This window comes from Strix uralensis, chromosome 3, assembly GCF_047716275.1.
Source record: "Strix uralensis isolate ZFMK-TIS-50842 chromosome 3, bStrUra1, whole genome shotgun sequence".
NCBI lineage: Eukaryota > Metazoa > Chordata > Aves > Strigiformes > Strigidae > Strix > Strix uralensis.
Window position 1 is genome coordinate 63,886,056 of NC_133974.1, and position 26,156 is coordinate 63,912,211.

The 26,156-nt window shown below is 38.8% G+C and overlaps 1 protein-coding gene across 1 annotated transcript in view; it reads left to right on the forward strand.

Annotated features, from left to right (window-relative positions):
* EYA4 (EYA transcriptional coactivator and phosphatase 4) overlaps window positions 1–26,156 on the forward strand; it is a 156,930-nt gene that overhangs the window by 119,871 nt on the left and 10,903 nt on the right. The window contains exons 8-14 of the mRNA XM_074862547.1: window positions 285–427; window positions 594–737; window positions 1,739–1,818; window positions 2,190–2,355; window positions 10,377–10,513; window positions 12,049–12,132; window positions 21,284–21,373. Of these exons, the coding sequence (XP_074718648.1) occupies window positions 285–427; window positions 594–737; window positions 1,739–1,818; window positions 2,190–2,355; window positions 10,377–10,513; window positions 12,049–12,132; window positions 21,284–21,373 (844 nt within the window). The remainder of the gene's footprint in view (window positions 1–284; window positions 428–593; window positions 738–1,738; window positions 1,819–2,189; window positions 2,356–10,376; window positions 10,514–12,048; window positions 12,133–21,283; window positions 21,374–26,156) is intronic.

Below are 26,156 nucleotides of genomic sequence, written 5' to 3' on the forward strand. Positions count from 1 at the left end.
AGCCATATAGCAGTGGCACAGTCCACCTAGAGCTGGACACAGTAGCTTGAAAACTAAATTGTAGATATGGGACAGCACAAAATATTCACCGTGCCCTGGGGAATGTGAGACTGAGTGGTTTTCAGCTTATTTCAGTGGGGGATGGAATAAGTCCCAGAAGAGGAACAGTTGGCAGAATAATGAACTGCCTTTGGACATCTTTAAACCTTTTTCTTTACTTTATTGCTTGAATCAACATACAAAGTATTTGTTGCCACAGTAATGCTATTTTTCCTAATATTTAGGCCCTATCCACACATTCTTTCTACACCAGCAGCTCAAACAATGTCTGCCTATGCCGGACAAACCCAGTATTCAGGAATGCAGCAACCAGCGGTCTATACAGCCTACTCACAGACAGGACAGCCCTACAGCTTACCCACTTACGGTATTTGACCTCTTATTACTTCACCTTATGTAGAAGTAAGAGCAATGCTGATGTGAATGTTTTTTGCTTTTGTTGTTTGTTTGCTTTTTATATTGTTTTTTATTTTATTTTTCCAACTGTAAGAAAATATTTTAAAGAATCAGTTGAAAATTAATTTCTTATACAGATTTGGGTGTAATGTTGCCAGGCATCAAGACAGAAAGTGGGCTCTCGCAGACCCAATCACCACTGCAGAGCGGGTGCCTCAGTTACAGCCCAGGGTTTTCCACCCCACAGCCAGGCCAAACACCCTACTCTTATCAGATGCCAGGTGAGTAGCCACCACCATCAGGGCTCATCCCATCATGCTGTTGCTGATGGCCCCCTCTTCCTTCATATTTATGATGTATTTTCCCTTCATTTTTGTGAATTCCAGCAAGTACGTTTATCATTGGCAGCTACTTTTACCTGTAAAATTTAAAGCTAAGTATTTTTTTCCAGTACTTATATGCATATATGTATTCATTTTGGTCATCTGTTAATTTAGATATGGTCATGTAATGCAGTTCCCTATTTTCACCTTCATTCTTTTATGGGGTGAAATCACATGGCAGGACTGGAAGCATTTGTTGTATTTATTAGCGTAACCAAGTCGCTTTTCCTTGTTTCCATGTTTCTGAGTATGACATCACTTGATACTTGTTTGTCTCTGGATTAACATATTTTGCTAGAATTTCTCCTTCATTCATATTTATTCTTTCATTTATTATTCAATTATTAATTCACTTATTACCCTTTGATCATTGATAACCTGTTTTATTTGGATAATTTTTAAGCTTCTTATACAATGGTTAATCTTTGAAATATTATGAATTATAATATAAGTCATCTGATTTATGTTGAAAACAAAGACATGCCTCATTGCAGATCGATTAAAAACACCTGGACTGCTGAAATATTGTTTGAAAAGTTTTTTGTTTCATAAGTGAACGTACGCTAAAGTGTTAGAACTAGAAATGAAGGCGAAAGAGAAAAACAATATTTGAGGAGAGGTGAGACACTGCAATAAACTGAAAAATGCTTTCTTGATCAGTGCAGTGACTTACGGCCAATACCTTCCTTGCATGGTGTGAAGAGCAATGTATGCCTGTATGCGTGGAAGTAGCATTTCATTTCTTTTAAAGTTTCATTACAATATTTCGTAGTTTAAACAGAAAATAAAAGTTGTTTGTTCTTCTGATTCATCTGTATGTTAACATGGAATATTGTATTTGGAATTTTATTTTGATTCACAAGCAAGTTCTCATAGTTAATTGTATTTTTTAATTTTAGGTTCTAGTTTTACACCATCATCTACTATTTATGCAAACAATTCTGTTTCAAATTCTACAAACTTCAGTAGTTCACAACAGGTATGAATTTTATCATTTTTGTTTGTCAATTACAAAAGGATTTCTATAACTCAAATGATAACATGTCATTTTAATTTACATTTGTTATGTTGAATTAGGCTCACTGTGATTCAATGCCGTTTTCTGTGGAAAGTGATCAAAATCCCACTGGAAGTCTAGATGCATCTTTTGGCCCTTAAGTACTTTACCAACCTCCCTGTAGTCTTCTAGTAAATAACCTTAAATTAAAAAATGTTATATATCCTTAAATTAAAAAAAGTCTAAACCCCCAAAACTCTTACAAAAATGTCATCGCACACTTAGAAATACTTAATGGAAAAATCACTCATTACTCTACTTAATTAAGTACTCTGCTGCATTTGCTGTTCTAGGATTATCCATCATACACAGCTTTTGGCCAAAATCAATATGCACAGTATTACTCAGCATCAACATATGGTGCATATATGACCTCAAACAACACGGCTGATGGCACTTCATCATCATCATCAACGTACCAGTTACAGGACTCTCTCCCTGGCCTGACTAGTCAACCAGGTACAGATCTACATTCAGGTGAAAACAATTTTTGTATTTTATTCTGTACTTGTATAAACACAAGATTTTCATATCCACCTTGTTCGAATATTGACATTTTAAGTTCATGCCTTTCAGAAAACTCTATCATACAAACCAACCAAAAAAAATCTTTTTTTTTTGCTTAATTAGGAAACCTGACTAGTTTGTTTGTTAGTTAAGTAAAGCTCTTTGCAGACTGAGATGGTTGTCTGTGGAAGGAGGAGGCCTGAAAAAAGCTACAGCAGTCTGGTAGGGATCTGTTAGTAGCAAAACCAACCATAGAGTGATAAACCTTTAGTAAATTTTGAAATAAAAGTTCAATGAGCTCTCCTATTACTGACAGCGGAACATTACTGTATCTACCTACATGTTCTGAAGTATTGCTGTAAAGAATTTAAAACAAGGTATGGTTATTCATTCACTTATGCCCCAGTCACGCTAGCAGGAGTACATGGGCTTTATTCAAATGTATACAAGTCGTGCTGGCTAATTCACTAATTCAGGTAACTAAGAATAGAGCAGTTGGTTATTAGCACAGGTCTGTCTTAAAAAATCGTGTTGAAGTAGTTGAAGTTGCAGCAAGAAGGTTCTCTGGAGACACGAGGAGATGCGATTTCCCTGCCCGACCCTGCCCCCTCGCGCGCAGCCACCACAGCACAGTGTTCTGCTGCACAGCGCTGGCCTCAGGGCACCGCTGCTGGGTGATGGCAGCTCTTCATTTTTTCTCATTATCGTTATAACCCAGTTCACAGTCATTTACCTGCTCCATTCTACGTGTTCTGAAAACACGAATGTAAATATGGATTTCTTTCTTTTTTTTGTTTCATGATGGATTTCTAAGTTCCTGAACATCTCACCGATGTATTTTCTCCCATTTAATATAAGTGGGACTAAAGTAAAGAAAAGTTAAAACTATGTATTTGAAATTATGCATAGTATACGGCAGAGCTATGAAAATCTTGGTGGGCTAGTTTAGGAATTCCCAGTCACAGTCAGAGGAGTGTGGTATCCTTACTGGGTGAACACAGCCTGCTTTTTCATGCTCACTTTCCTGTACTGTTTCTATTATACAGGAATTTCTTAAAGACCTAGCTCAGTGTTATGCCTACTAAGGCTGAGTGTAACATCTATGGGAGAGATTATCAGTTGCCAGCTGCCTGACTCAGCGTTGCTAGACCAGTCTCTTCCAGGGACACTGGCTTCACTTGTGCAGAGTGGGTAATGTCTGCCTTACCAACAGACTGCGAGCATTTTTAAAAAAGACTAGCAAAATGGGTTTTGGATTAGGCTTTGAATAGGGTGGAAATGGGCTTTAATCACAAAATCGACTTACTGCATAAATATTCCTGATTCTTATCCCTTAACAACTACAACATCTCACTGAAAAGTATAGTAGAAAAACTAATTTATTATAATAATGAATTTGTACAAAGGAAGAGTAATGCTGTGTAGAAGAGTATAAGCAGGGCCTCATACTTCATATAAACTGCTTAAATTTACTAAAAACATTGGAATTTTAATTGCATGAGTTGAAATTTTTCCTTGCCAGCTGTTTTCCTCAGGCTGATGTTTAAAGCACATTCGCATGCATACATGTGCACACTCATGTTTATGGTGTGGTATGGAATGGATATGGGAAGATACACATTCCCTTGGTTTTTGGTGAAAGTAAAACATTATTCAGTAGTCTCAGAATGCAAATTTAGGAAGAAAAAGTTAAGAGGTAACTTGAAATCAAGTGAAATTTCAACAGTTGCAGGACACCCATAACAGACACAAATCATATGTAAAGTATTTTTAAGTGTGAAGAGTACTCACAGCTGATGTTTTGATAATTAAGCATGTTCTGTGTACTTCTCTTTGTTCCTTTGTTGTTCCTCCATATTTTTGAGAAAATCAGTGTTTCCTATATAGTCTGTCCCTTGTGTATCTGTGTTTCCTAGAAATGCTGTATAAATCTATCATGTATTACAAACTCGCTTAGTATTGAATAGCATTGACAAAAGAAAGAAATCTTACATAGCTTGAACAAGTTGAAAAAATATCGAAGACTTCACATCTATGAAACAGTAAGGATTTTCTAATTTATGGGTTGTTTAAGCATATGAACTTGTTTTCCTGTTTAGGTTGTGCATCTGAATTTACAAATCTGCCCACACACTCCTTATTTCTGTGAAGTGTTGCACTGATCATGCGACCCTCTGCTGAGAGTGCAACACCCACTTTGCAAATACATGACATGCCTGTGCCCTTCTGTGTCACTGTAAAAATAAATTTCCATCCATGAGGTGTAGTGTCTTGGAAATCACTTCAGATACAGTAGCTCATACTGCAGAGCTTTAGCACTCACCATGTTCACTTGCTGTCTTAACAGGCCTTTATTACTCAGTCCTTAAGACCAAAACCTAAGATTAAACACAGCAAGGGACTTCACTCTTCTTCCATCTCTGCTAGCTATTAATTCAAATAACTAATCAAAGGCTCTAGTACTCTCCACACAATTCTTGTTTTCATAATAAAGCCCCATCAGATCAAGAGTTAATATCAGTTACAGTTTTATTTATTGACTGAGTAAAGAAAATGAGATGAAAATTGAAATAGACTTTACTCTTTCTGCTACTCATAACAAGCAATAACACATTACAAGCCAGGAAAAAAGAGATTTGTAATGTTGAAGGCATCTTCTGGCTGCTCTTTCTGCTAAGAATATGTAGCAAAAGTCAATCCATAAGGAGAGTATGGAGGGGTGCAGAAGTTCATCCATCCAACATCTGTGTAAGGCTCAGCTCCTTACCCTTCCCATGGACTTCTCTTCCGTTTGTATTGTGCCTGCCCTACATTAAGATTTTTCAAAATGCGCTTGTTACCACAGAGTATCTGTGAGACAAATAGGTATCTCCTGGGGCACTTCATCTCATATTGGGATAAGTTGGGAGGATCCTTAAGGGATTCTGCTTCAAGAGATGAGTACATTTGAGTATATTCGATGACTACATAAGTGCATTTAATCTAGGATGGATAAAATTCTAGCAGAAGAAATAGGTCTATAGGGAGCCTGGGTAAAAGTTTCATGTTTAGGCACATCACTTTCATATGTCCAGAGTTAGGCGAGGTGATCTCATAGAGTATTAGCTCCAATTCTGTTACTGGGGTGCAGCAGAGCTTGGTCTCTCCTAGTTTGGTACCTGAGCATGATGTAAATGGTACGGAATAAGGGGTGGAGAATGTGCTGGGTTTGGCTGGGATAGAGTTAATCTTTTCATAGCAGCTGTTATGGGGCTATGTTTTGGATTTCTGCTGTAAACACCATTGATAACACAGGGATGTTTTCGTTATTGCTGAGCAGTGCTTACGCAGAGTCAAGGCCTTTTCTGCTCCTCACCCCACCCCACCAGCGAGGAGGCTGGGGGTGCACAAGGAGTTGGGAGGGGACACAGCTGGGACAGCTGACCCCAACTGACCAAAGGGATATTCCATACCCTATGGTGTCAGGCTCAGCATATAAAGCTGGGGAAAGAAGGCGGCAGAGGGGGACATTTGGAATGATGGCGTCTGTCTTCCCAAATAACCGTTATGTGTGATGGAGCCCTGCTTTCCTGGGGATGCCTGAGCTCCTGCCTGTCAATGGGAGGTGGTGAATGAATTCCTTGTTTTGCTTTGCTTGCGTGTGTGGCTTTTGCTTTCCCTATTAAACTGTCTTTATCTGAATCCATGAGTTTTGTCACTTTTATCCTCCGATTCTCTCCCCCATCCCCCCAGGGGGGAGTGAGCAAGCGACTGTATGGGGCTTAGTTGTCAGCTGGGGTTAAACCATGACAGTGAATTCACCCTTTGCTGCTTCTCCAGAAGATGGCATTATGAAAAACAGTGCAAAGGTCTATATGCAGACTGTGCCCACACCTCTTTTCTCCTGGTTAAGTAGCACAACTGTATTTTAACAGGGAGGAGTGGATATTCACATCAAACTACAGATGGGAAGCAGTGTTCTGGATATAAAAGTCCACCTCCTTTTTTAACGGTTGTGCTGTAGCTCCTTGTCCTCTAACTGGAGCTACTGCAAAGTCTCCATGGCATGAAAGGCTTCATGCTGGACATGAACCAGTGTACGAGTATGTGTATGAACATCTGTGAGAAAGTGGTCATTCTGTGTTCTGGTTTTAACATTTTCCTCTTGCTTTATTGGATCTCTGATGCTGCTCATAGTTCCGGTGGGAGAAGGCTATGAAGTGTATTTATTAGGCATGTGTTGAATATTGGAAAAGCTCAAAAATTTCAAACATTGCAATAAAAATTACTGTCTAATATGAGCTGCAGTAGGAACTCTTCATGAGGGTAACGTTTTCAGTACACTTTGGTACTAGAATCTCTCGCATTCTTTTATGTTACATGGCTGAATTTTTAATAAGTTTTCCTTTTATCAGCATTGACCTAATTTCTAAAACAAACAGAGAATAAGAAAATGCAGTTGCTCTTTTAGCCTGCTGTTGGTAAAAAGCAAATCAAGCAATTAAGCCTACAGTTGTTCAAAAAAACATGCACTACTGACTTCTGCAGTTCTAAAATAGATGCATACCTTGCATTCAAGTAAGAGACAGCTGCTCATTCTGATTTAGAGATTAGTGTAATGAAATAAAGTTGGCTTTAAATATATAGAACTTACAAGGTACAGTGATTAGTTACAGTACTGATTAATGGATCATGTACAGTTGAACATGACTTAATGCAGTCACGTACAGTTTTGACCCAAGCAGAAGCTTGGGGCAACTGGTAATGGCTAATGCTAAATGAAAATTGAAGTTATTTCAGTTGTTAGATACTTTCAGAGAAGATTTAGAACAGAGCTTTTTTTTAATATTTTTTTTGGTAGATTAGAGTAAACACAGTCATTGGGAACAGATGTTTTAGTACATTACTGTAGAAATGAGTCTTGATTTTGTTGTAAAATGTTGAAATGTTATAAATATGAAGACTTGTGGTAAGAATGTAAACATCCATCTTCACATTTAATTTTTGCCTTTTCATTTCTTGGGTTTTGTTTTGGGATATTTTTTCCAATCTGTCAGAAAAATCTAGGAAATTATATTTTCTTACAGAACTCTTGCATACTCAGAACTTTGAAGTCAGTGTAAGTTTTTGCTGCATGAGGATTCTGGTTATGAAACATCTTTTTGTACATTTGTACATTTTCCAAAGTATAATTTGCTGTTCTTCTTATGGAGAAAGAACTAAGATAATGTGACCTTATTGATCACTCCACTGCCTGCAGTGTCCTTACTGACATCAACACCATGCTGGGAATAGAAATGATTAGTCAACAAGAACTCTCTCTCCATTCTGTAGGGACAAAGAAAAACCAGCATGGGAACATTATTCATTAGTTACTATTATTGCTGCTCATTTCTTAGCAAATAAGTCTTTTGGATGAAGAGAAGCTACTATAGAATGTATATGATCCTTATCCAAATCAGGACAGACCTACCTAAAGTGATATCTGCAATAAATTCTCAAATTTCAGCTTTGAAAATCCCTTTTTAGGTGCTGCCTGAAAGTTTGTCTTTGTTCTATACAAGCAGAGAAGCACATTGGTTTTTGCAATGTTGAACTAGCATCACCTAGTCTGAGAAAAAAGTAGTAGCATCTTCTTCCAGGTGATAGCAGAACAATTTGAGTACTTTCCCAGGAAGTGAGAGACACAGATTTGGTTTCCTCCTGTTTCATGGAGGATTCATCACCTTTCACTTGAGGGTACAGGGATGTAGATTCTTGGTCATGAAAATATGTCTTTATACTTCATATATCTGTCATTCAGTCAAAAAAACTAGTGTGCCCTGGAGAAGGCAGTGGAACGTAGATATGTCCTTCTTCAAGTAAATGACCTTATCAGTAGGCTTGGGAACTTCCTTCTTGTTCTCCCCTTTCCTTGAATCTGGAATTCTTTCTTCACAATGTCTAGAGCTCCCATTCAGAAATGTGACATTATAGGCTTAAATCTTATTCTTCCAAGAAATACAACAGTATTTTTGAAGTCTAGATATATAAATATATCTTCCCAGTGTATTTATTTTAATAATCTTCTGTACATGGTTCTCTGTAAGATATAAGTAAATCATAGAATAGATTAAGAATTTAACTATTGTGTTACATTATGCACAGACCCTTAATTGAGACTGCAGTCTATTTTTTCTTCTTAGAACTTGCTAGACTAGAATTGTTTTCTTCTTTGTTGTGGGGGGAGAATGAGATGAATGACTCAGGGAAGATCACAGAAACATTCAGTCATTCACATTGGAAGGGACCTCTGTAGGTCTTTTGGTCCAACCCGCTCATGGATGAGCCAACTTAGATCATGTTGCTCAGGGCTGTGTCCAATTGAGTTTTGAGTATCTTCAAGGATGGAGACTGCACAGCCTCTCTGGGGACCTGTCCCAGGGCCTGGCCACTCTCACAGTGAAGGATTTTTATCTTGTATTCAACGGGAATCTCCCTTGCTATGATTTCTGTCTGTAGCTTCTTGTCCTTTCTCTGTATACCTCTGTGAAGGGTCACTCAGCCTTTCCTCCTGTGTTCTCAGCCCCTTAACTGTCTTGGTAGCCCTCACCTGGAGTAACTCCAGTTTGTCAATATCTGTCTTGTATTTGGGAACCCAAAAATAGACATTTTTCCAGATAATGGTCTTGCAAGTTAAGAACAAAGTAGAAAAATCACTCTCCTTGATCTGCTGGCAACTTTCTCTGTTGCCTGGTGGACTTTGGTGACCTTAGTGATGCTCCTTTGTAAAAATGAATAATGTTCAGATTCCAGCTCAAAATCAGGTGCATCATAGATGATTCTTGGTTGTACCAAGTGTAAATTTATCCTGCAGATGTGTCATCATGAGCACTTTTAACAAACATTTCCAAAGTGGCCCAGAAACACACAATTACATGCAGCACAAAGACTCCCTTGAATGAAACTCTGTAGTAGATGTCAGATATAAGCTGTACCCTTTTCTTCTTTAATGGAGAAAAATCAAATAGCTAATGGGATAGATGATGAAGGAGGATTTATGTCATTTAGCACTCAGGAACATAGCCAAACTGCATTTATTGCTAGCGGTTTTAGAAGGGCACAGAAGGTACTGTGTTATGAAGAAAAGGATATTTTCTGTTCACTACATTGTGTCATAAAAGTACTTTGTAAGGGGAAGTTAGCTACCGGTTTGTGATCACCTCTAAAGCCCTTTGTTACCAGCAAAGTAGATTAATTGAGTAAGTTAGGGATAGACCTGAGTGTTAAGAGCAACTATGCCATGCAGATCAAAGGTCCTTCTAGCACATATTCTCTCTGACAGTAGCTGATACTTAGAGAAAGATGATCAGAATACAAGTATGACTTCACCCTCTTTCTGGTAGTAACTGGAATATTGCATTAAATATTATGACTTTTCCTCTGCCAATTTATGGGCAGAGTTAAGGTGGGAGAAAAAAGTGAACTCTACTAAAGAGGAGGTGACATGGGAGGAGGAGATGAAGCAGGAAGCTGACTGGCTCTTCTGGTGCGTGGACATGTGCCAAAGGGTGTTCTGGTAAAAAGAACACCAGACTTGGAAATAGGTTGAGCTGAACTCCAAACATGGGAAATGAACTACTTCAACTAAAAGACACTTCATGTTTTGAGAAGTTATTAGTGTGACTTTTAAAATACATCTTCCTTGGATCTATCAATATTTTGCATGTGCTCATGTGTATTTGTATATATGTCTGCACATGCATGTGTGTCATTTTAAATCTTTCTCTTATTCTGTTAAGGTTTATAATGCTTCCTTGATGAAGTCAAAAGTCTACATGGCACCTGCAGATTTCATCTACATGAGACAAACCACATTATCACTCATTTTATACAACTTTTCTAGGTGCATCTTGTGGTTGAGTTTGCATACAGACATGTCTAGCTATGAGAAAAAAAAAGTTTATTGTTTAAAAATCCAGCACTAATTTTGCCATGAATGGTTGACTTCACAGGGGAGTTTGACACAGTGCAGAGCCCCTCCACGCCAATCAAAGATCTTGATGAGAGAACATGTAGGAGTTCTGGGTCAAAGTCTCGGGGTAGAGGGCGGAAGAATAATCCATCACCCCCTCCGGACAGTGACTTGGAGGTATGCCTGCGGTAACTGATGAATGGTAATGTGGAGGTTTCTTCTGATGAAAAGTAAATTCTGAAAACTACCTCTGTGGAAATAGCTTAAGGCATTTTTGAAAACATCATGGACTCAGTCTCACTAACTGAATATAACAGATATTAGTTGCTGTTTTAACATACCTGTACAAAGAGACATTACTGGTTTTTATGACAAAGTTAGGCAGAAAAGTAAATATGATTCAGCCTTGCACTTTTTATCTCTAAGATTGCATGTCTTTCAGTTTCTCATGCAATAGAATCATAAAACTGTGAGACTTCCGTATTCAAAATTGTCACATTTTCTTTTAGTTTTTTGAATAGGAAATCTCAAATATATTGCTCAGCTTAATTACATGTATTTATGAATGCAGAGTAAATATTCAGGATCATCTGGCCATAACCTTTCAAATACTTAGGTACAGGTTTGTCCTTGCGCTTGTAAGTAACGTCAGTGGATTTCAGTGAGGCATCTTACATCAGTGAAGTTATGGCTGTACTTAAGTATGTGCAAGATCAGTGCCTTAGCGAAGAAATATCCGCCTAATATATGGGGTGGCCATGTAAAACACAGGTGACCTCTTATCAATGGAGTAATTATAGTCATATTACTCTTGTTAGCAGCGCACTGCCTTACAGTGACAGGAGGAGGAGGAAGTGGAGTGCCTGTGTTTGTGTGAAACACTCCAGCTCTTGCATCAGAGGAACGTGCTACCTACTGGTGCGGAGTGTCCCCTCCTGCCACCAGACTGGCACTGGGAGTGAGCAGCCCTGGCCAGCCCCACTGCCCTGACATCACTGACCAGCTTTGTGTACAGCAGAAGACAAGACTCTTGCTGGGACCTGGCTGGCCACACAGCTACTCCTGGGGTAGCAGGGCGGACTGCAGTGCTAGGCACTGAATGTATATGCCATTGCATTCATACAGAAACCTACAAATTTTTTGCTTTTCAAAGGATTTAACTTTTCCAGTGAAAAGACTCTTAACTTCCTACATCTCAGTTTTCCTGTCTCTTTTATAGTTTACCAGTGAAAATGAACCCCTTATCAATATAAGGAGTTCCTTTCCTTTTTTTTAATTGAGTTAAAATAATCCTACAATATTATTTCAGTTCTGTATGTCATTATATGTGGCATATAGCACTTTTACCCAAGATTTTTTAGCTATCAGTAGAAATAAAGAACCTTGAATCAATAAGACTTGCAGAGAAATATCTGAGTATTGTTTATCCTTAACAATTATGTTTGACCCCCATCACATTTCTGAAATCTGTGTTATATAGCTTTTTTTAAAAGCTTTTCAGAAGACAAATAAGAAATGGTTGAAGAGTACAAAAGTTACTCTCCTAACTTTTTACCATGCATGATACACTGTTCTTGCTGATTTTCAGAGAAAACCAGCTAAGTGATTGGTTACACTTTAAGACTCAGCTGACTTTTAGCCCCACTGGGTGGGATGGTGGTGGGACTTTCATGTTATTTGTTTAATAATATTATCCCCACTTCTATTTTCAGCGTGTATTTGTTTGGGATCTGGATGAAACAATCATAGTTTTTCATTCGCTGCTTACAGGATCCTACGCACAGAAGTATGGCAAGGTATGTGAGCCGTGAATTCTGTGTTGATTCACTGTATCAGAGCTATCTGGCCTGCACATGTACGTGTTTTTCACCTTCCATGTTCATCACGGCTTGGGTGAAGTTAGAGGGAAAGTGTACAGTAAATCCCATTTTAAGAGGGTTAATGTGAAAATGTCAAGGAGAGGAATGAGACACAGACCCTAAGCACAATATATAAGGCAGGACTGAAGCAGATGGTGCAAATGAGGTAAGAGTTTATAGAGGAACAAGGATGAGGTTCCTGAGGTACATTGGAAGAGACATTGCAGTGAGGTAACAGATGTAGTGGGCAAATGGAAATAACTGACAGTATCTGGATGCATAAAGGAAGAAATAAGAAATAAACTGGAGCAATGGTGAATTTACGGGGAAATTGATGGATCAGGATGAGTAAGTAAGAGGCTGACCTGTTTCAGTGCCAGCTGCAGATGTTATTTGACTCCCCAGCTTTTCCGTTGAATCTTTGGTTTCCTTGGCTGGCTCTGGGGTGAGTAATGCCGAGGAGTGAATCCCTCTCCCAGGCAGACAGTTGTACTCATCCTCTCCCCTCCGATAAGATCCAACAGGAGTTTAGGTCATGGAACAGAGAGGAGGAGAGCAGGAGGAAGAGCGAGGGAGGCAGACAGGCAGTCGCAGCCTGCAGGAGCAGGAGCTCCCCTGCTGAGTCAGCAGCGAGCCCCACTGGGCTGGTGGTGGACACCCAAGGAACGGTGCTCAGACAAGGGGAGGAGGGACTGGTGGGAAGACCATTGCATAGCAGCAGGAGCGGACTGCTGGGAGGGGTAGAGCTAAAGGCCTGAATGAAACAAAAAATTAGGGCAAATGTATGGAAGGGAAGAAAATGGACAGGGAGAATGTTGGTATATACATATGTGGATGTAGGCTTTCTAGGTGTTGTGCCATTCAGGTGTAATTAATACAAAGGTATTTCTTTTTAAGAACATAACCATGTCCATGCTATGTCAGACAAAGGGCCGGTTTAGCATAAGTTTCCTGCTTCTTTATTCCAGCCAGAAGCAGATGCTCAAGAAAAGGATGTGAGAAGCAGTACATCAGAGAAATGCTTTCCACACCCACCTCCCCAGCCAGTGGGTTAGAAATGTCCAAAGTAAGAACCTGTGGATTATAACCACAGATGGATCAGCCCTCCATGTTTTGAGACAGCTGTTTGTGGTTATTAAAAGAGAAGGCTAATAGGAAAACTCACAGGCCCAGACAAAAATCTGAATTTTTTGAATGCTAAGATAAGGGTAGTTATTCATGTCTTGTAAAAAACAGCCTTGCTTGTTTTGCAGCTTCACAGTGCCAAATCACTGCACATTTCAGTACTCTGTCAAAACTCCTCTTCTGCTGTTTTTCAAACACTGTAACAACAGTGACTTTGTCAGAAACATTTACCAAGAGAGAAACCTAGCTGAACATGAACATTTATATGACTTTTGAGTGTAGCCCATATACTGCCACAGAACTTGCTGAATTGCCCCAGTGAGGCAGTCATTCCTTTCATCCTTTTTTGATTGTGCCCTTAGGATGTTTACATCTCCTGCACCGTCTCATATAATATGTCTAAAGTCTAAGCCAACTTTAATACAAAATGTAAAAATCAGAGCACATTTTGTAGCTCACAAACTTCTATGGGTAACTTTGAAAACTCTTAGAAACAGAAAGAGAAATGAATTCCTCCTGTTTTCTCACTTCGTTATGAGTAGGGATATTTTAAAAAATCCAAGTACCACTATTCTTTAAGAATCCATACAGAGTTCTTAGAAACAGTAATGGCATATTAACAGCCAGTAGTACTGACAGCAGATAAAGTTAGCTTGTATAAACCGAGAGTATTTCAAGGGCAAGTGAAAGTAATGTAGTTATGCTGCTGAGATCAGCATCAGTAAACAAGTGTCACAAACAACCATGAAGCAAAAGGAGAGGAATTCTTAAGCATAATCCTTTGGTTTTTGTTTTTTGTACTGATAGGTGGCATCCATACAAGTAGGGAAATGTGTTCATTTCCAGCGACTGTAAAATGAAAGTAGTAGACTTTTTCCTTCCTGCAGTGACTACCTTTGCCATATTTATAGAGAACTCGTTGGGAAGGTAATTGCCAATGAAACTCAATGAAACTCAAATATATATATTGCTGACTGCAAGGAGGCTAGAAAAGCAGGAAGGGGAATACAGGGAGAGCTTATCATGAGTAGGCTTTAACTTTTACATGTCAGTAAGTGTTGCCTAAACTTAAGATGGGATGTTTCTGAGCCTAAGTGCCTAAGAGGGAGAAGGGAAAGATAGCACAGCTAGACCTCAGTCAGTCTCTGGTGCATGACCTTTTTAGCAGATGTGGCCCTTATCTTTTCTGAGTATGATTTCCATCTATAACAAGGTCTTAATCCAGACTGAAGTCTGGATTGTTACGAGAACTGTTTTGCTATGAGAGTAAATACTCCATGAATTGTGAGGTTCTCAGTGGAAGTCTTGTGAGCACACAGGTCTTTCAAAAGTGTTGAGAGCTGTTTATCCTGGAAAAGTGCTATAAAATTGTTACTTCCCAGTGAAAAAAAAATCAGGTAGTGTAAAATAATGGTGCTACTAAATTATTTAATTGTGGTGATTTGCTATCTGATTTTTTAAAAATAGAGGTGTGTAATGTTACACAGATTCTCTGCTGTGCATACTGTGTTCTTCCTTATGTATTTTGTGAGCCCATTTTTTATAACATAATCAGGCTACTCCAAAAGAAGAAACCACACCAAAAAAAAAAAATCACAGGAAAAGCAGAGTTTTCCCCTTCCCCCGTATTTAAATACTCTAAATGAGATTAGTGAGTCTTTAATGTGAACATTGCTTTAAGGGAAGGCATATTCTTATACCAAGTGTGCTCGCTTCATACTTTCAAGGGGTGAGATGCTGGGTGTAGAGCTAGTGTGAATATACAGACAAGCAAAGATATTCACCTTCATTTGTTTCCTATCTACTCCTTGACATGTGTAAACTTTCATTCTCCTTTTTCACTAGCTCTTTACCCTATTTCTTGCAGTAACAGGGTGAAACCAAAACATTCAGAAATTAGTCTTCTAATCTCTCTGCTTTGCTGCAATTCAGGCTGTGCAGGGAATGCAGTGAGGGGAGGTACAGCATGTGGAGGTGGCCATCACGCTGTTATGGCCAGGCAGAGGGAGAAATGTGTAAGTGCAAGAGTGCTTGAGACAAACTGGGAGACAAACAGTTTCTCTTTCAAAAGATTTCTACAGTTTAGCAAGTGACTGGAGTAGAAGAGAAAAAGGAAAGACAAACCAACATCCCATAGGCAATAAGGGCATTCGTTGGCAGAGATTGTGTGGGAAGGCCTGGACCCAGTAGGCAAGTTTCAGGTCATACATTTGTCAAGAGAACAACAGATTTCTGACTTATACCTGAGGATTTCTGAAGTTGAGAATGGACACTCTCATTAGTATATACTTGTCCAGCACTTTACATATTATTATAATTATTCAATTTCAGAATTATATAGGGCTGTTGTAATAATCATGTTAAAATCAAAACTAGTCATTTGCTGAAAGATTTAACTTGTTGGATGCAGCTGTAATCATCTCATTTAAAACACAGGGCAAATTTCTCCTTATCTGGGCACCAGTAGAGTATAGCTTTATACTCCTGTGATGGTTTAGCCCCTGCCGGGGTCTGAGACCACACGGCCGCTGCCCCTCCCCCACAAAGGGAGTGAAATACAAAGCCCCGAGACTGAGATAAGGAAAGGTTTAATACAACAGAACAACAGCAACACAATAAACAATAACAATAAGAATAACAGTAATAACAATGAACAGAGCAAAGTATATACCGATACAGCAAAGAGAGAACCGGCTGCGCCAACCCACGCGATCACCGATTCTTCCCGCGCTCGCGCCAGGATGTGACGTCAGCATGATATATGAATAACCCGGCTAGAGCTTCCCCCCACTGCTGGGGAAACTTAACCCTATCCTGGCTAAACCAGGACAACTCCACCGATGGGAGAGATTTGGCCAGAGGTTAGTCAGTGCATCACTTTGATATTTAAAATATAAAACTTACCCAGAGGAATATTCTGCGGCTTTCTGTTTTCTACCTGTGAGTGTTTCTGTCTGACTTTTGGTGTAATGGTTATTTTATTGGGCTGGTCAAAGCTAACATAAAAAGAGAATAAAAACTGCACTACACCTCTGTTAGGTTTCAGGGAAACCATGCTGCCTCCCAGCAGTAAGAGTACCTCTCATCATTCAGCTTTTGCTCATCTGCTTCATACTTCATAAAACTAGTACATTTCTATTTTTAATTATTTACTGCAGTAGCAAATTATGAACATTGGCATTTGAGCTGTTATATTATGACTTGTGTGGCTGATGATGTTTTTTGCAGCTGAGCACCAGTTGGCAGATGCAGTTTTCTACAATGCTGAGCTCTTAAGTAAGGATTTGTTGATGTGACAGGACATGTGTTAGGAGATGTCATCATCTGTTAAAAGTCTATGAGATACATTCTTATACCCTGTGAACAGTGTGTATTCTTTGTTCCGTTGCGTTCCAGTTATTCTTGCTCATCTAAGGCTGATTAAACTGAAGTTTAGTCTACCTCCGAGCATTTATATTTCATTCATTTCTCCCAGGTCAGTCTAAAGGGCAAGGATGCCCAGATAAATGCAGTGACTCAAGGTGCAACTGGTTAAAAAAGAATGAAAGTCCCTTGTGACCTTAGAAGGGGGGGAATGTGATTTCCAAGTGCAAAAATCAAATCCACAACTGATGGTCACATTTGAACATTTTTGATAGCATTGCCAATGACAGAAAGTTGCTGGGGAGGCCACATTAACCTTGCACACTCTGGAAAGGGCTCAGAAGCTTTTTTATTGCCCACTCTCTGCTTGTCCAGTCATTAAACAGAAGAACTTTGTCACCATTAGCACCCATGATGACATTCCCAAATTCACTCCTAAATACGCTTTTGACTGCCTGTATTAATAGTTTATCTCTCATGACCTCCAGTTGTCCTCTCCATTCACTCCCTCATTGGCTGAGACCTCTGAGTCCATTTTCCTACCTCCTTCTAGAGAGCGTGGAGCAGAAGCTTCCTGTGGAGTGTGTTTTCCTTCATCAGCCACCAGATATGGTTATTAAGAAGAGATGTATTCTCTTCCTCCATTGCCACCCACATGAAGGTCTCCCAGGAACAAGTGTCCCCTATGAGAGAGTGAGAGCTGAACTTAAATATGAGATTCCTACACAATGTAGGGAAGTGTCTTTAAGCTAAAAATATTGGTACTTAACTCAAGCATTTCTACTTTTTCCAGGGGTCAATTTTGTTGTAAGTCTGTTCAGGACAGCCATTGAAAATCTATTCTTATCATATTATTAATACATTTTGCTTGTTTTCTTGCTTACTTTTAAGGCTCCATGCATACAAATTCCTGTCACAATGAATCTACCTGACAGTCTATTTGTCTATTTGTTTTCAGAGGTTTTATAAAAAACAGTTTAGTGTATTTGTAATTTTTTTCCCAGAAATGAAATTATTTTGAGCATCTTGTGCCTGACCTTCCAAGACAATATTAAATAGATTTCTTCTACTAATGGACACTGAGCTGTTGGGACTTTATTCCAGTCACTTTCTTCTTGGTCAGAACATTTAAATATTGGTCCTTCCAGGATATTTTTACCTAGTCTCCCAGGAGGCATTTCAGTGGATGGACCAGTCTAGTACAGAAGTCCACAGACAGACAGTCTGGCTCCAGTTTAGTGCCTTCATACTAACATAACTAAAGTCATTTGTATTTTGGTATACAGAAGTGCCGTAGCTGGTCTTGATTCTTTTGCACGCTAATGATATCTGGCTAAAATCATGCCTCTGAGGGCCAAAGAGTTGTTCTTTATTCTGCAGATTATCTGGGGAAACCTTCCAGATTTTATTATTGTTTTCTCTTTTGTGTATGCTTGTGCAGAGTAGCACAAATACCACTTTGGCAGAAGTTCAGTCTGCCTCTTATTCAGTTTCTCAATTTGCTGTGCTCAAATCTGTATCAGATGCACATGTTTCTTACTTTCTTTTCAACACTCAGTTCTTTGTGCCACTTCAGTCAGTCTGCAACTTCTGCTTCAAGTTGAAAGACAGTAAAACGATGATTGGGGTGTTCCTTCACATTGGGCAAATGTTATAAAGCCACAAGACCCTGACAAATCTACTTTCTTTGTCTATTTTTGTATGTGAAGGAATGAACTTAGCATGGCAAGAGCTGGAACGTGATGTTTAATTCTTGTTAAACAGTTGCAGTGTAAGTTTTGGCCAATTTATTAAAAGAAGAATTGTTCATGTCTTGAGAATTCAATTACAGTGACTCTTCTCAGCAGAAGTTGTTATGGGGAGATCCCAGACTGATTTCATGCTAATCTGAAATGAATTTTTTTTGCTTTATTTTATTTTACATGTAGTACCTAGCAATATCCTATGCCTGCCTTTGTCAAAACAGCAACATAGGAAATCTCATTTTAACAGTAATAAAGTCAGGCATAGTTGGTTACAAAAATACTACTAATAAGAAAATCATAAAAGCTTTGTCACATTTACGTCTTTCAACTATGCTAGGCAAGGCAGGAAATTGTGATACATAGTTGGTAGTTTCTGTAAAAGTAAATTGGATTATAATGGAATATGTTATAGCAAATTTCCGCATTTAAGTCTGCTTCTACCCAGGAAGGGGAAAAAAGAGACTGAGAATCAAAAGTCTGAGATTCCAGTCTTGGAAGCACTCCAATGAATAACTTAACTCACATAAATAATAATGAGTTACCACCTGTGCATAAAGTTATGCACATGCCTTAGTGTTTGTAGGATTGAGGTAAAGAAGCATATTGCAAATACTCTTTGTTATACTGTATCTAGGAAGAAAAATTTATAATTTACTGTGCACAGAAAAAAACTCAAGAAAAAGGAGAGAGAAACACATGTTTATATGTGATGACATTTTGATAAAAGCATTATGGCTTGATGAGGAATCTCATGAGTCCAGAGTATTCTGATGATTTGTGTTCTAAGTATCTTACATGAGTTTTTGTAAATCTGTTAGCCTGTGTTCCTTAATCATCCCCTTGGAAAACTGACCTTTGCACTTGCTGCTGCCTTCAGACACATGATTTTCAGATCCAGTGAACACAACTGTGGAAGATGTAGGGAATGAAGTTATGTTACTAGACACTGCATTCGGTTTTTACTTCTGAAATGTAGTCTAGACCAGTTCAAGGCTCAACTTAAAAATATTTCCTGTCACTGCCAGAGAACGGGGTCTAACTTCGGATCATTACAATTTCTTGTACACTATTCTCCCCTTCATGTCAGGCTTTTTCATGAGCAAGGGTCAAAATATGTCTATGTTTCAGATTTTACCATTAGTTTTTAAGTGCTTGAGGGAAGAAGCCATCCTTTATTCTGTCATTGTGAAACCCTGGAGTAGCGGATGTCTGATCCTGATTGGGAAGCCTTTGATCCTAATACTAACAAATGATCATTTGAGGTTTTGTGTGATTTTATTGCCAGATGCTGGTAAACTTTTAGACTTTTAATCTCCAGGTATTTAAGAAGGGATTTCTGAAAACTTGCTAGTGTCAATCAGAGTTTAAATGATGAAATATAGATTTTTTTCTTAATGAGAAGAATATGACATCTATTTTAAAAGCCTATTGCAATACATTAAACATAAAAAAGTTAACTGAGCCCCACAAGCTCAAGCAGATGATTAAGGCAATGATAAAGTTAGTTACCAGGTGTCAGCTAAGCATCAAGAACTGTCTGTGTGCGTTCTTATTCTAAAACAAATGTAAGGTATTGCAAATTTGCTTAACCTCTCCTAGCAAACCTAGCAAAGTTAAATTATCTCACATTTACTGTACAATAAATGCTCTCAAACTGATATTGCAGATCAGTAGATTTGTGGTATCTTGCTGAGGTAGAGTGATTTGATAGTGTGAGAGCTGACCTACAAAAAAATGCAACATTTTGAATGAATCTCATCCAGGGACAGGAATCCCGTATTTCATGAGAAATGAAGGGATGATCTGTAGCAAACAAACAAACTTGTATAGGCCTTCCCACTCCTGTGGACCACCTAAAGAATTGTGCCGTAGACTGTAGGCACACTGAAGAACACTTAGAAGAACATTTACAGGCACTTTCTTGAACGAATATCTGCAGTAAAATCATAAAGGAGAGCCCAGAAATTCATCAGTGAGTGCCTGCATGGAAGAAGGGTAAATATTGAGACAGAGAAGGACCAAGTGCAGGCTTTGAAAGATACACACTGGAGCAGGAGAAAGTGTGGGAAAGAAGTGATGTAGGCCTAAGCACAGGCCAGGAAGTGATGATTTATCCAAAGTGAAACTCAATTTGGGGAAATATGCATAGATTCTGACTACCTTTTGTATTTTTATGAAGCAGAGACATTAGAAATTGAAAAGGCCTCTTAAATCACACCTTCCTATCACAGTGTAGGATAATTGCTTACAAAGTAACCATGTAGTAGAGATGACTACCTTTCCTAGTCCAGTTTAGCATGACCTTGGTAAGGACTTCTGTGTGCCCAAAAATTGGGAAGAAAAGCCAAGAGGTCAGAGGAATTGTGCAGTGGACTGGGTGTCACATGAAGTAACTTCGTTCCTACCTCTGCTGCTCACTCAGTACATTGGGTCAGAAAAGTTAGTTACTGCTCCATGACTTAGCTTTTTGCTGCCCACAAATTGGCAGGCAAGATACTTTTATATTGGTTTTCTTACATAATTCTTCTGTGAGAAGTTTCTTCCCTGTTTACAGCCTTCTTTATGCAGGTTTACATATGGCCACCAGGTTTTCCCCTGTCAGTTTAGCCAGGTTACAAATGCCTTGACTTTCAAAAAACTTAATGTTTCAACATCCCCAGCTCCCCAAATGTTCTCACACAAGTTCATCAGTCTCTTCTTGTAGTGTTATATTAAAATAGCTTAATACTGAAAGGATTTTAGAGAAATTTCTTGCAGTGTTAATTTTTCAAAACACTTTGTATACAGCAGTTCCAAAGTAATTCTGATATAACTTAAAGGTATTTAAGTAGTAACCTTGCTTTCTGTTTTTTAAGGATCCACCAATGGCAGTGACCCTTGGACTGCGAATGGAAGAAATGATTTTTAATCTTGCTGACACACATTTATTTTTTAATGATTTAGAGGTAAGAATCAAAGGAACATGAACGTGATTACTCCTGGGTTTTTAACACAGTGGTTTTGCTGTGCCTTACTGTTTGTTGTGTGTGACATTCTCTGCCTGTCTAGAATTTGGGCTTGTCAGACTCTAATCAGAGAGAGGTGAGCCAGGTGGCAGTGACTTCCCGTGGCACCAGAGTCCTTCCATGAAACTGGGTGAGAGATGGAATCTGCAAACTACCGTTTCCTCTCTTGGTCCTGTGGCTATCTTTTCAGTTTCATGGATTTAGAGCTGTCTGCAGTCATTTCCAGGAGGGGGACATATGTGCCTCCCATTCTGTCTCTTGAAATTCTCTACATTTGCTTTTAGTGGGTGATATCATCTGACCCCAAGAGACTGTGTTCTTCTCTTCACATACCTGAGTAGCCTTTTGGCCTCAGGCTCCCCTTTCTTGCTCAAAGGTAGAATATTCTTCATTTACTTCAAAGACTGAAGCATCAGAGAACTGGGACCATGATAGATGTACTCATCAGTGATGTCTCTTCCTGAGGTAACCAGGTGACCACATGTTTTGTCACCATGTACCCAGGATGTGCAATTTGGCATCCTGTCAGAAAAGGGAGAGACCTCATCCTAGGGAGTGGCTGCTGTGAACCACTGACCTGTCAGAAGCACACAGATGGACTGCCACAGGGACAGCGGTCTGGGAAACAGGCTCTTCAGCTGGGCTTCATGGACTTTACGTTTCACTCCAGGAGTCTGAATCTGTTAATGTGAAAAGTGACAGTCTTACAACCATGTGTGTCAAGAGACGGGGTGAAAAGCAGTTCTCAAATTAAACTGTGGACTTTTCAGGCCTTCTCCTGGTCTAAATTAGTCATTTTCTTACTCGGAGTGGATCCCAGAGTTCCCTCCGTGGACAGATATTTTGCCACTAATGGCAGTTGGAAGACTTTGAGGTTTTGTTTAAAATGCCAGAAAATGGTCTCTGCTGAGGGAATAGAAAAAATGAGGATAAGTGAGATTTTTCCATTCACTGGGACATTGATTTTTCTAGTGTACACTTCTTTTGTTCGTTTGTCAACTGTAGGCAATAAGTAAAGCAGAAGGTACCAGGCTGCGGTTGTCATTGTCATACCCTGCAGACTTCATTTATTCTTAGCTCTTTTTAAGTCAAGAAACTGAGATCTACTACACCCTGTACCTGACCTGCACTTCCTCTTACCAGCAGCAGAAATGTAAGAAAATAAAGCCCTGGACATGCCTTTGCCAGTCGGTGTTTTATTGCAGTCCTAGTGAGTAATCACTTGACAATGCAAGTGCATTCGGTGAATTTTGTTCTGCTGCCCCGTACCAGGGATAGATTCCAAATCAATTTTTCAAAGCATTGCTTAAATTTCTTTTTAGCAGACCTTTGCCCCTGCATGTTCAGATTTCACGTGACACCCAATGAACTTTAAGCCGTTCGGTAGCATATGCCCAGAGTTCTTCGGTCTTGTGCTGAGTTCAAGTGGAAGAGTTCATCGAAATGGAGCTCTGCCCTCTTTCCATACCTCTTTATTCTTCCTTATAGTCATTGAAGTTTCATTCCTTTCTCTCATTATTTATTTTCTTTGTAGATCTCAGGTTCAGCTGTCATAGGTGGATTGTCTCATTTTGTATATTCTTCATAGGGTGGTTTTAATATCCTGTCCAAATATTCATACTCCATCTCATTCTGGAAGAGTTATCCAAACAGTTTTCAGTTTTAGATAAATCAAAACCTACTACCTGGGGACTCTCTTGGAGAATCTCATTAAAATTAAAACGAATTTCTATATGCAATTATGTATTTTCTAGTCTAGAATTCATCTTTGTTTCAAAACCAACTCTCTTATAAGGTTACCAAAATTCCAAACTTCTTGTTCTGAAATGAGCTGTATGCACATATTCTGGCATATGCAAGAAGACCAACAATCTTCTGTCTTAGCAAATAAGATGTAATTGCATGGCATTCTGTGCCAAAGTACATAGAGGCATCCTTTAATATGCAGATGAATAAATCTGTCTGTTTAAATATGTTTGCGGAACACATGGCCATTACTGAATATTACAGTGCATCTGCATGATGAATATGTAATGAATTCTGAGAATTCCCCAGTTCTGACTTGGGGTCTCTCTCTCTCATCTTTCCCCCTCTCTCCATGTCTATTTCTCTGTCTTCCTCTCTCCATCCTTCCCCAGGAGAGCGGAGGTGAGTGCTGAGCTGTGGATGGTCATGGCCATCAAGACACAAGACCTTCAGTTCTTACTGGAGGAAATGAGATAAGGCATTTATTCAATAGGCAGATTACTTATCCTTTCATCATCTCACTTTCTTAATGCTGAGCCATCAGGTCCCATACATTCTGTCTTGCTTTCGTCTTCATCCTACAGTAAAGCTCATGGCTCCAGACATGGCAACTGTAATGTACTAACAAACCTATACTCCTGTAATATTGACTCCAGTCACTACATCCTCTAAGCCCTCTTTTTTCCCTGTCCTTCTTGGTTGCAAACACCGCATACCAGGGTCTAGTAATAATAACCAAGTTATTGAAAGTTATCACATACAAAAATAAAGTTTTCCTTCCTCTATGCAAATCCGTCTCACTACAGTGACTGCTGATGCAGAAATTCCGATCTGCTGAGACATTCCCCGCTGACCCAGTAACCCATGTTCTAATCAGCCAAGCTGCACTTTTATTTCAGGCTAGGCTGTTCTCCAGCTATTTCATTCTCAGTGTATAAATTTTAGTTAGCTTGAGAAGTATCGCTTGGGAGGGCAGTTGGTGTTTTGCCATGAAAATAGGAGTCTGGTGCTCTAGAAAGTTCATGTGCCTAAACAATGCTTAGAGATGGGACTCAGTTCTGTAATAATATCCAGACTAATGCGTTCTGTTCTCAAACAGGTAAGGAATAAATAGATGTTTTTCTCCCTATCTCAGTATTAATTTTGAGACAGCTTTTAGAAATGTTGGTAGGGCATACTATGCACACAAAACCCCTAATTTCCACAAATTGCAAGCAGGAATTTGGACATGAAACTTCCAACTCCATTATCTCCTGCCACTCTCAGAATGATGAAGAAAAAAGAGTATTTATTTCAAACAAACTGAATTGCATTTCCATTTTTATGATAATCCAACACAATTTAAATAAGAGGTCATCATAATTTTTTTCTCATTAAAAATAGCAATGAGAAATAAAAAGTAGGATTTGGGTAAGTCTCAGAATTTGACAGGCAGGTCAACCTAGTTTTAACAGAGGCTGAAGCATATGCATAAAAAGGGGTGTTCTGTATAGCCTGAGAAAGCATAGTGCTGAATATCCCCTCAGTAACAACATTTTTGTGTTCAGTGTGGTGAGTCAGTGTTTTTACTGGATAATGAAATTACTGTCCATTCCAGGAAGAAAATTTTTATGGATGATTTGTTGATTCTGTACTCTCAAATTTTCAGGCTCTAAAAATTGCTGCAAAGAATTGACTGCACTCAGATACAATTTAAATCAGTATTTCTTTAAGCAAAAGCCAGTTACTGTACCTAGATTCCTTTTCTTTACTCTCACTAATAGGAAATATATTTTATCTTTCTTAGTTTTGACCTTGCACTGACAGTGAGCCACTGTGACTTGAGTATAGCCAGTAGTGTGGCTGATGTGAAAAATATTTTACATTAATATTTAAAGTGATAGAGAGTTTGCTTTCTTCCTTTCCTCCCTGCAACTGTTTGGTATGTTTTACAAGCAAACTCAGATGTAGTGTTGTGCCATCCATTTCCTGTTTCTTTTGGAAAAAGTAGAGAACTATCTCAAATCTGCTCAAAACATCTGCTTTTTCTTTTTTTCAAGAAAGTTTTTTCACGCCATATAAGTGAATTTGTAAAATGCAAACATTTTAGTTGAAGTAGATAAGTAAATGAGAAGACAAAGTAAAACAAGGCAAGGAGTGGTGGGCACATGGGTTTGTTATTGGTCAGCAAATGTGTATTGCTAGTATGTTGAGGAGGTAAGCCATAGAGCTGAGAGGAGAAGAAGAAGGGGGAAAGGAGGAAACTGGAGAGTGCTGTTGGGTTTGATCCCCTTATAAATTTAACATCCTTCTTGCAGGGACAAAGGGCAAGTAATCAGAAAACTTCATGTTCCCCTCATCTCCTGTTCCTGGAGGCAATGAACAAACTGTGAGATAAAAAAATAAAAGCAAACAGTGGAGCCTTTGCCACCCACTCATATTTAACTTAGTAATGAAATTATCAGCAGAACAGTTATCTGGAATTTTCAAGGCTGGAACAACGTAGCTGAAAGGCTTAACAAAACCCAAAGAGCAGCAGACAGTTCTTACCTAAGAGGGCTTCTGTGTGCCCTTCATTTAATTAGTACACCTTCAAATCCACAGGACTGAATTTTAAACTTTTAAAATTATCTTATGCTTTGACCAGTTCCAGGGAAATCTGTGAAGATGATTAGGAAGCTAGATATTGCTTGGATATTGCAAAATATAGAGTTAGAATTTGTCCCAGTGGCACTTTTTGTCTGATTTTTGAGTTCCTGTCCTATACTGGGTGGAGTATAGTTGCATTTTTTTTTCTGTAGTGTAAATAATAAGTAAAGATAAAGAAATGAATCTTTTATTTCAGCTGCCACTTCTCCTTTTCTTTCTCTTTTCACTTGCTATTTACATCCAAAAGCATCTTCTTTAAAATATTCTACAGCTCAAGATAATCTCCTCAGACAGAACATTTTATTTTATTTTATTTTATTTTATTTTATTTTATTTTATTTTATTTTAT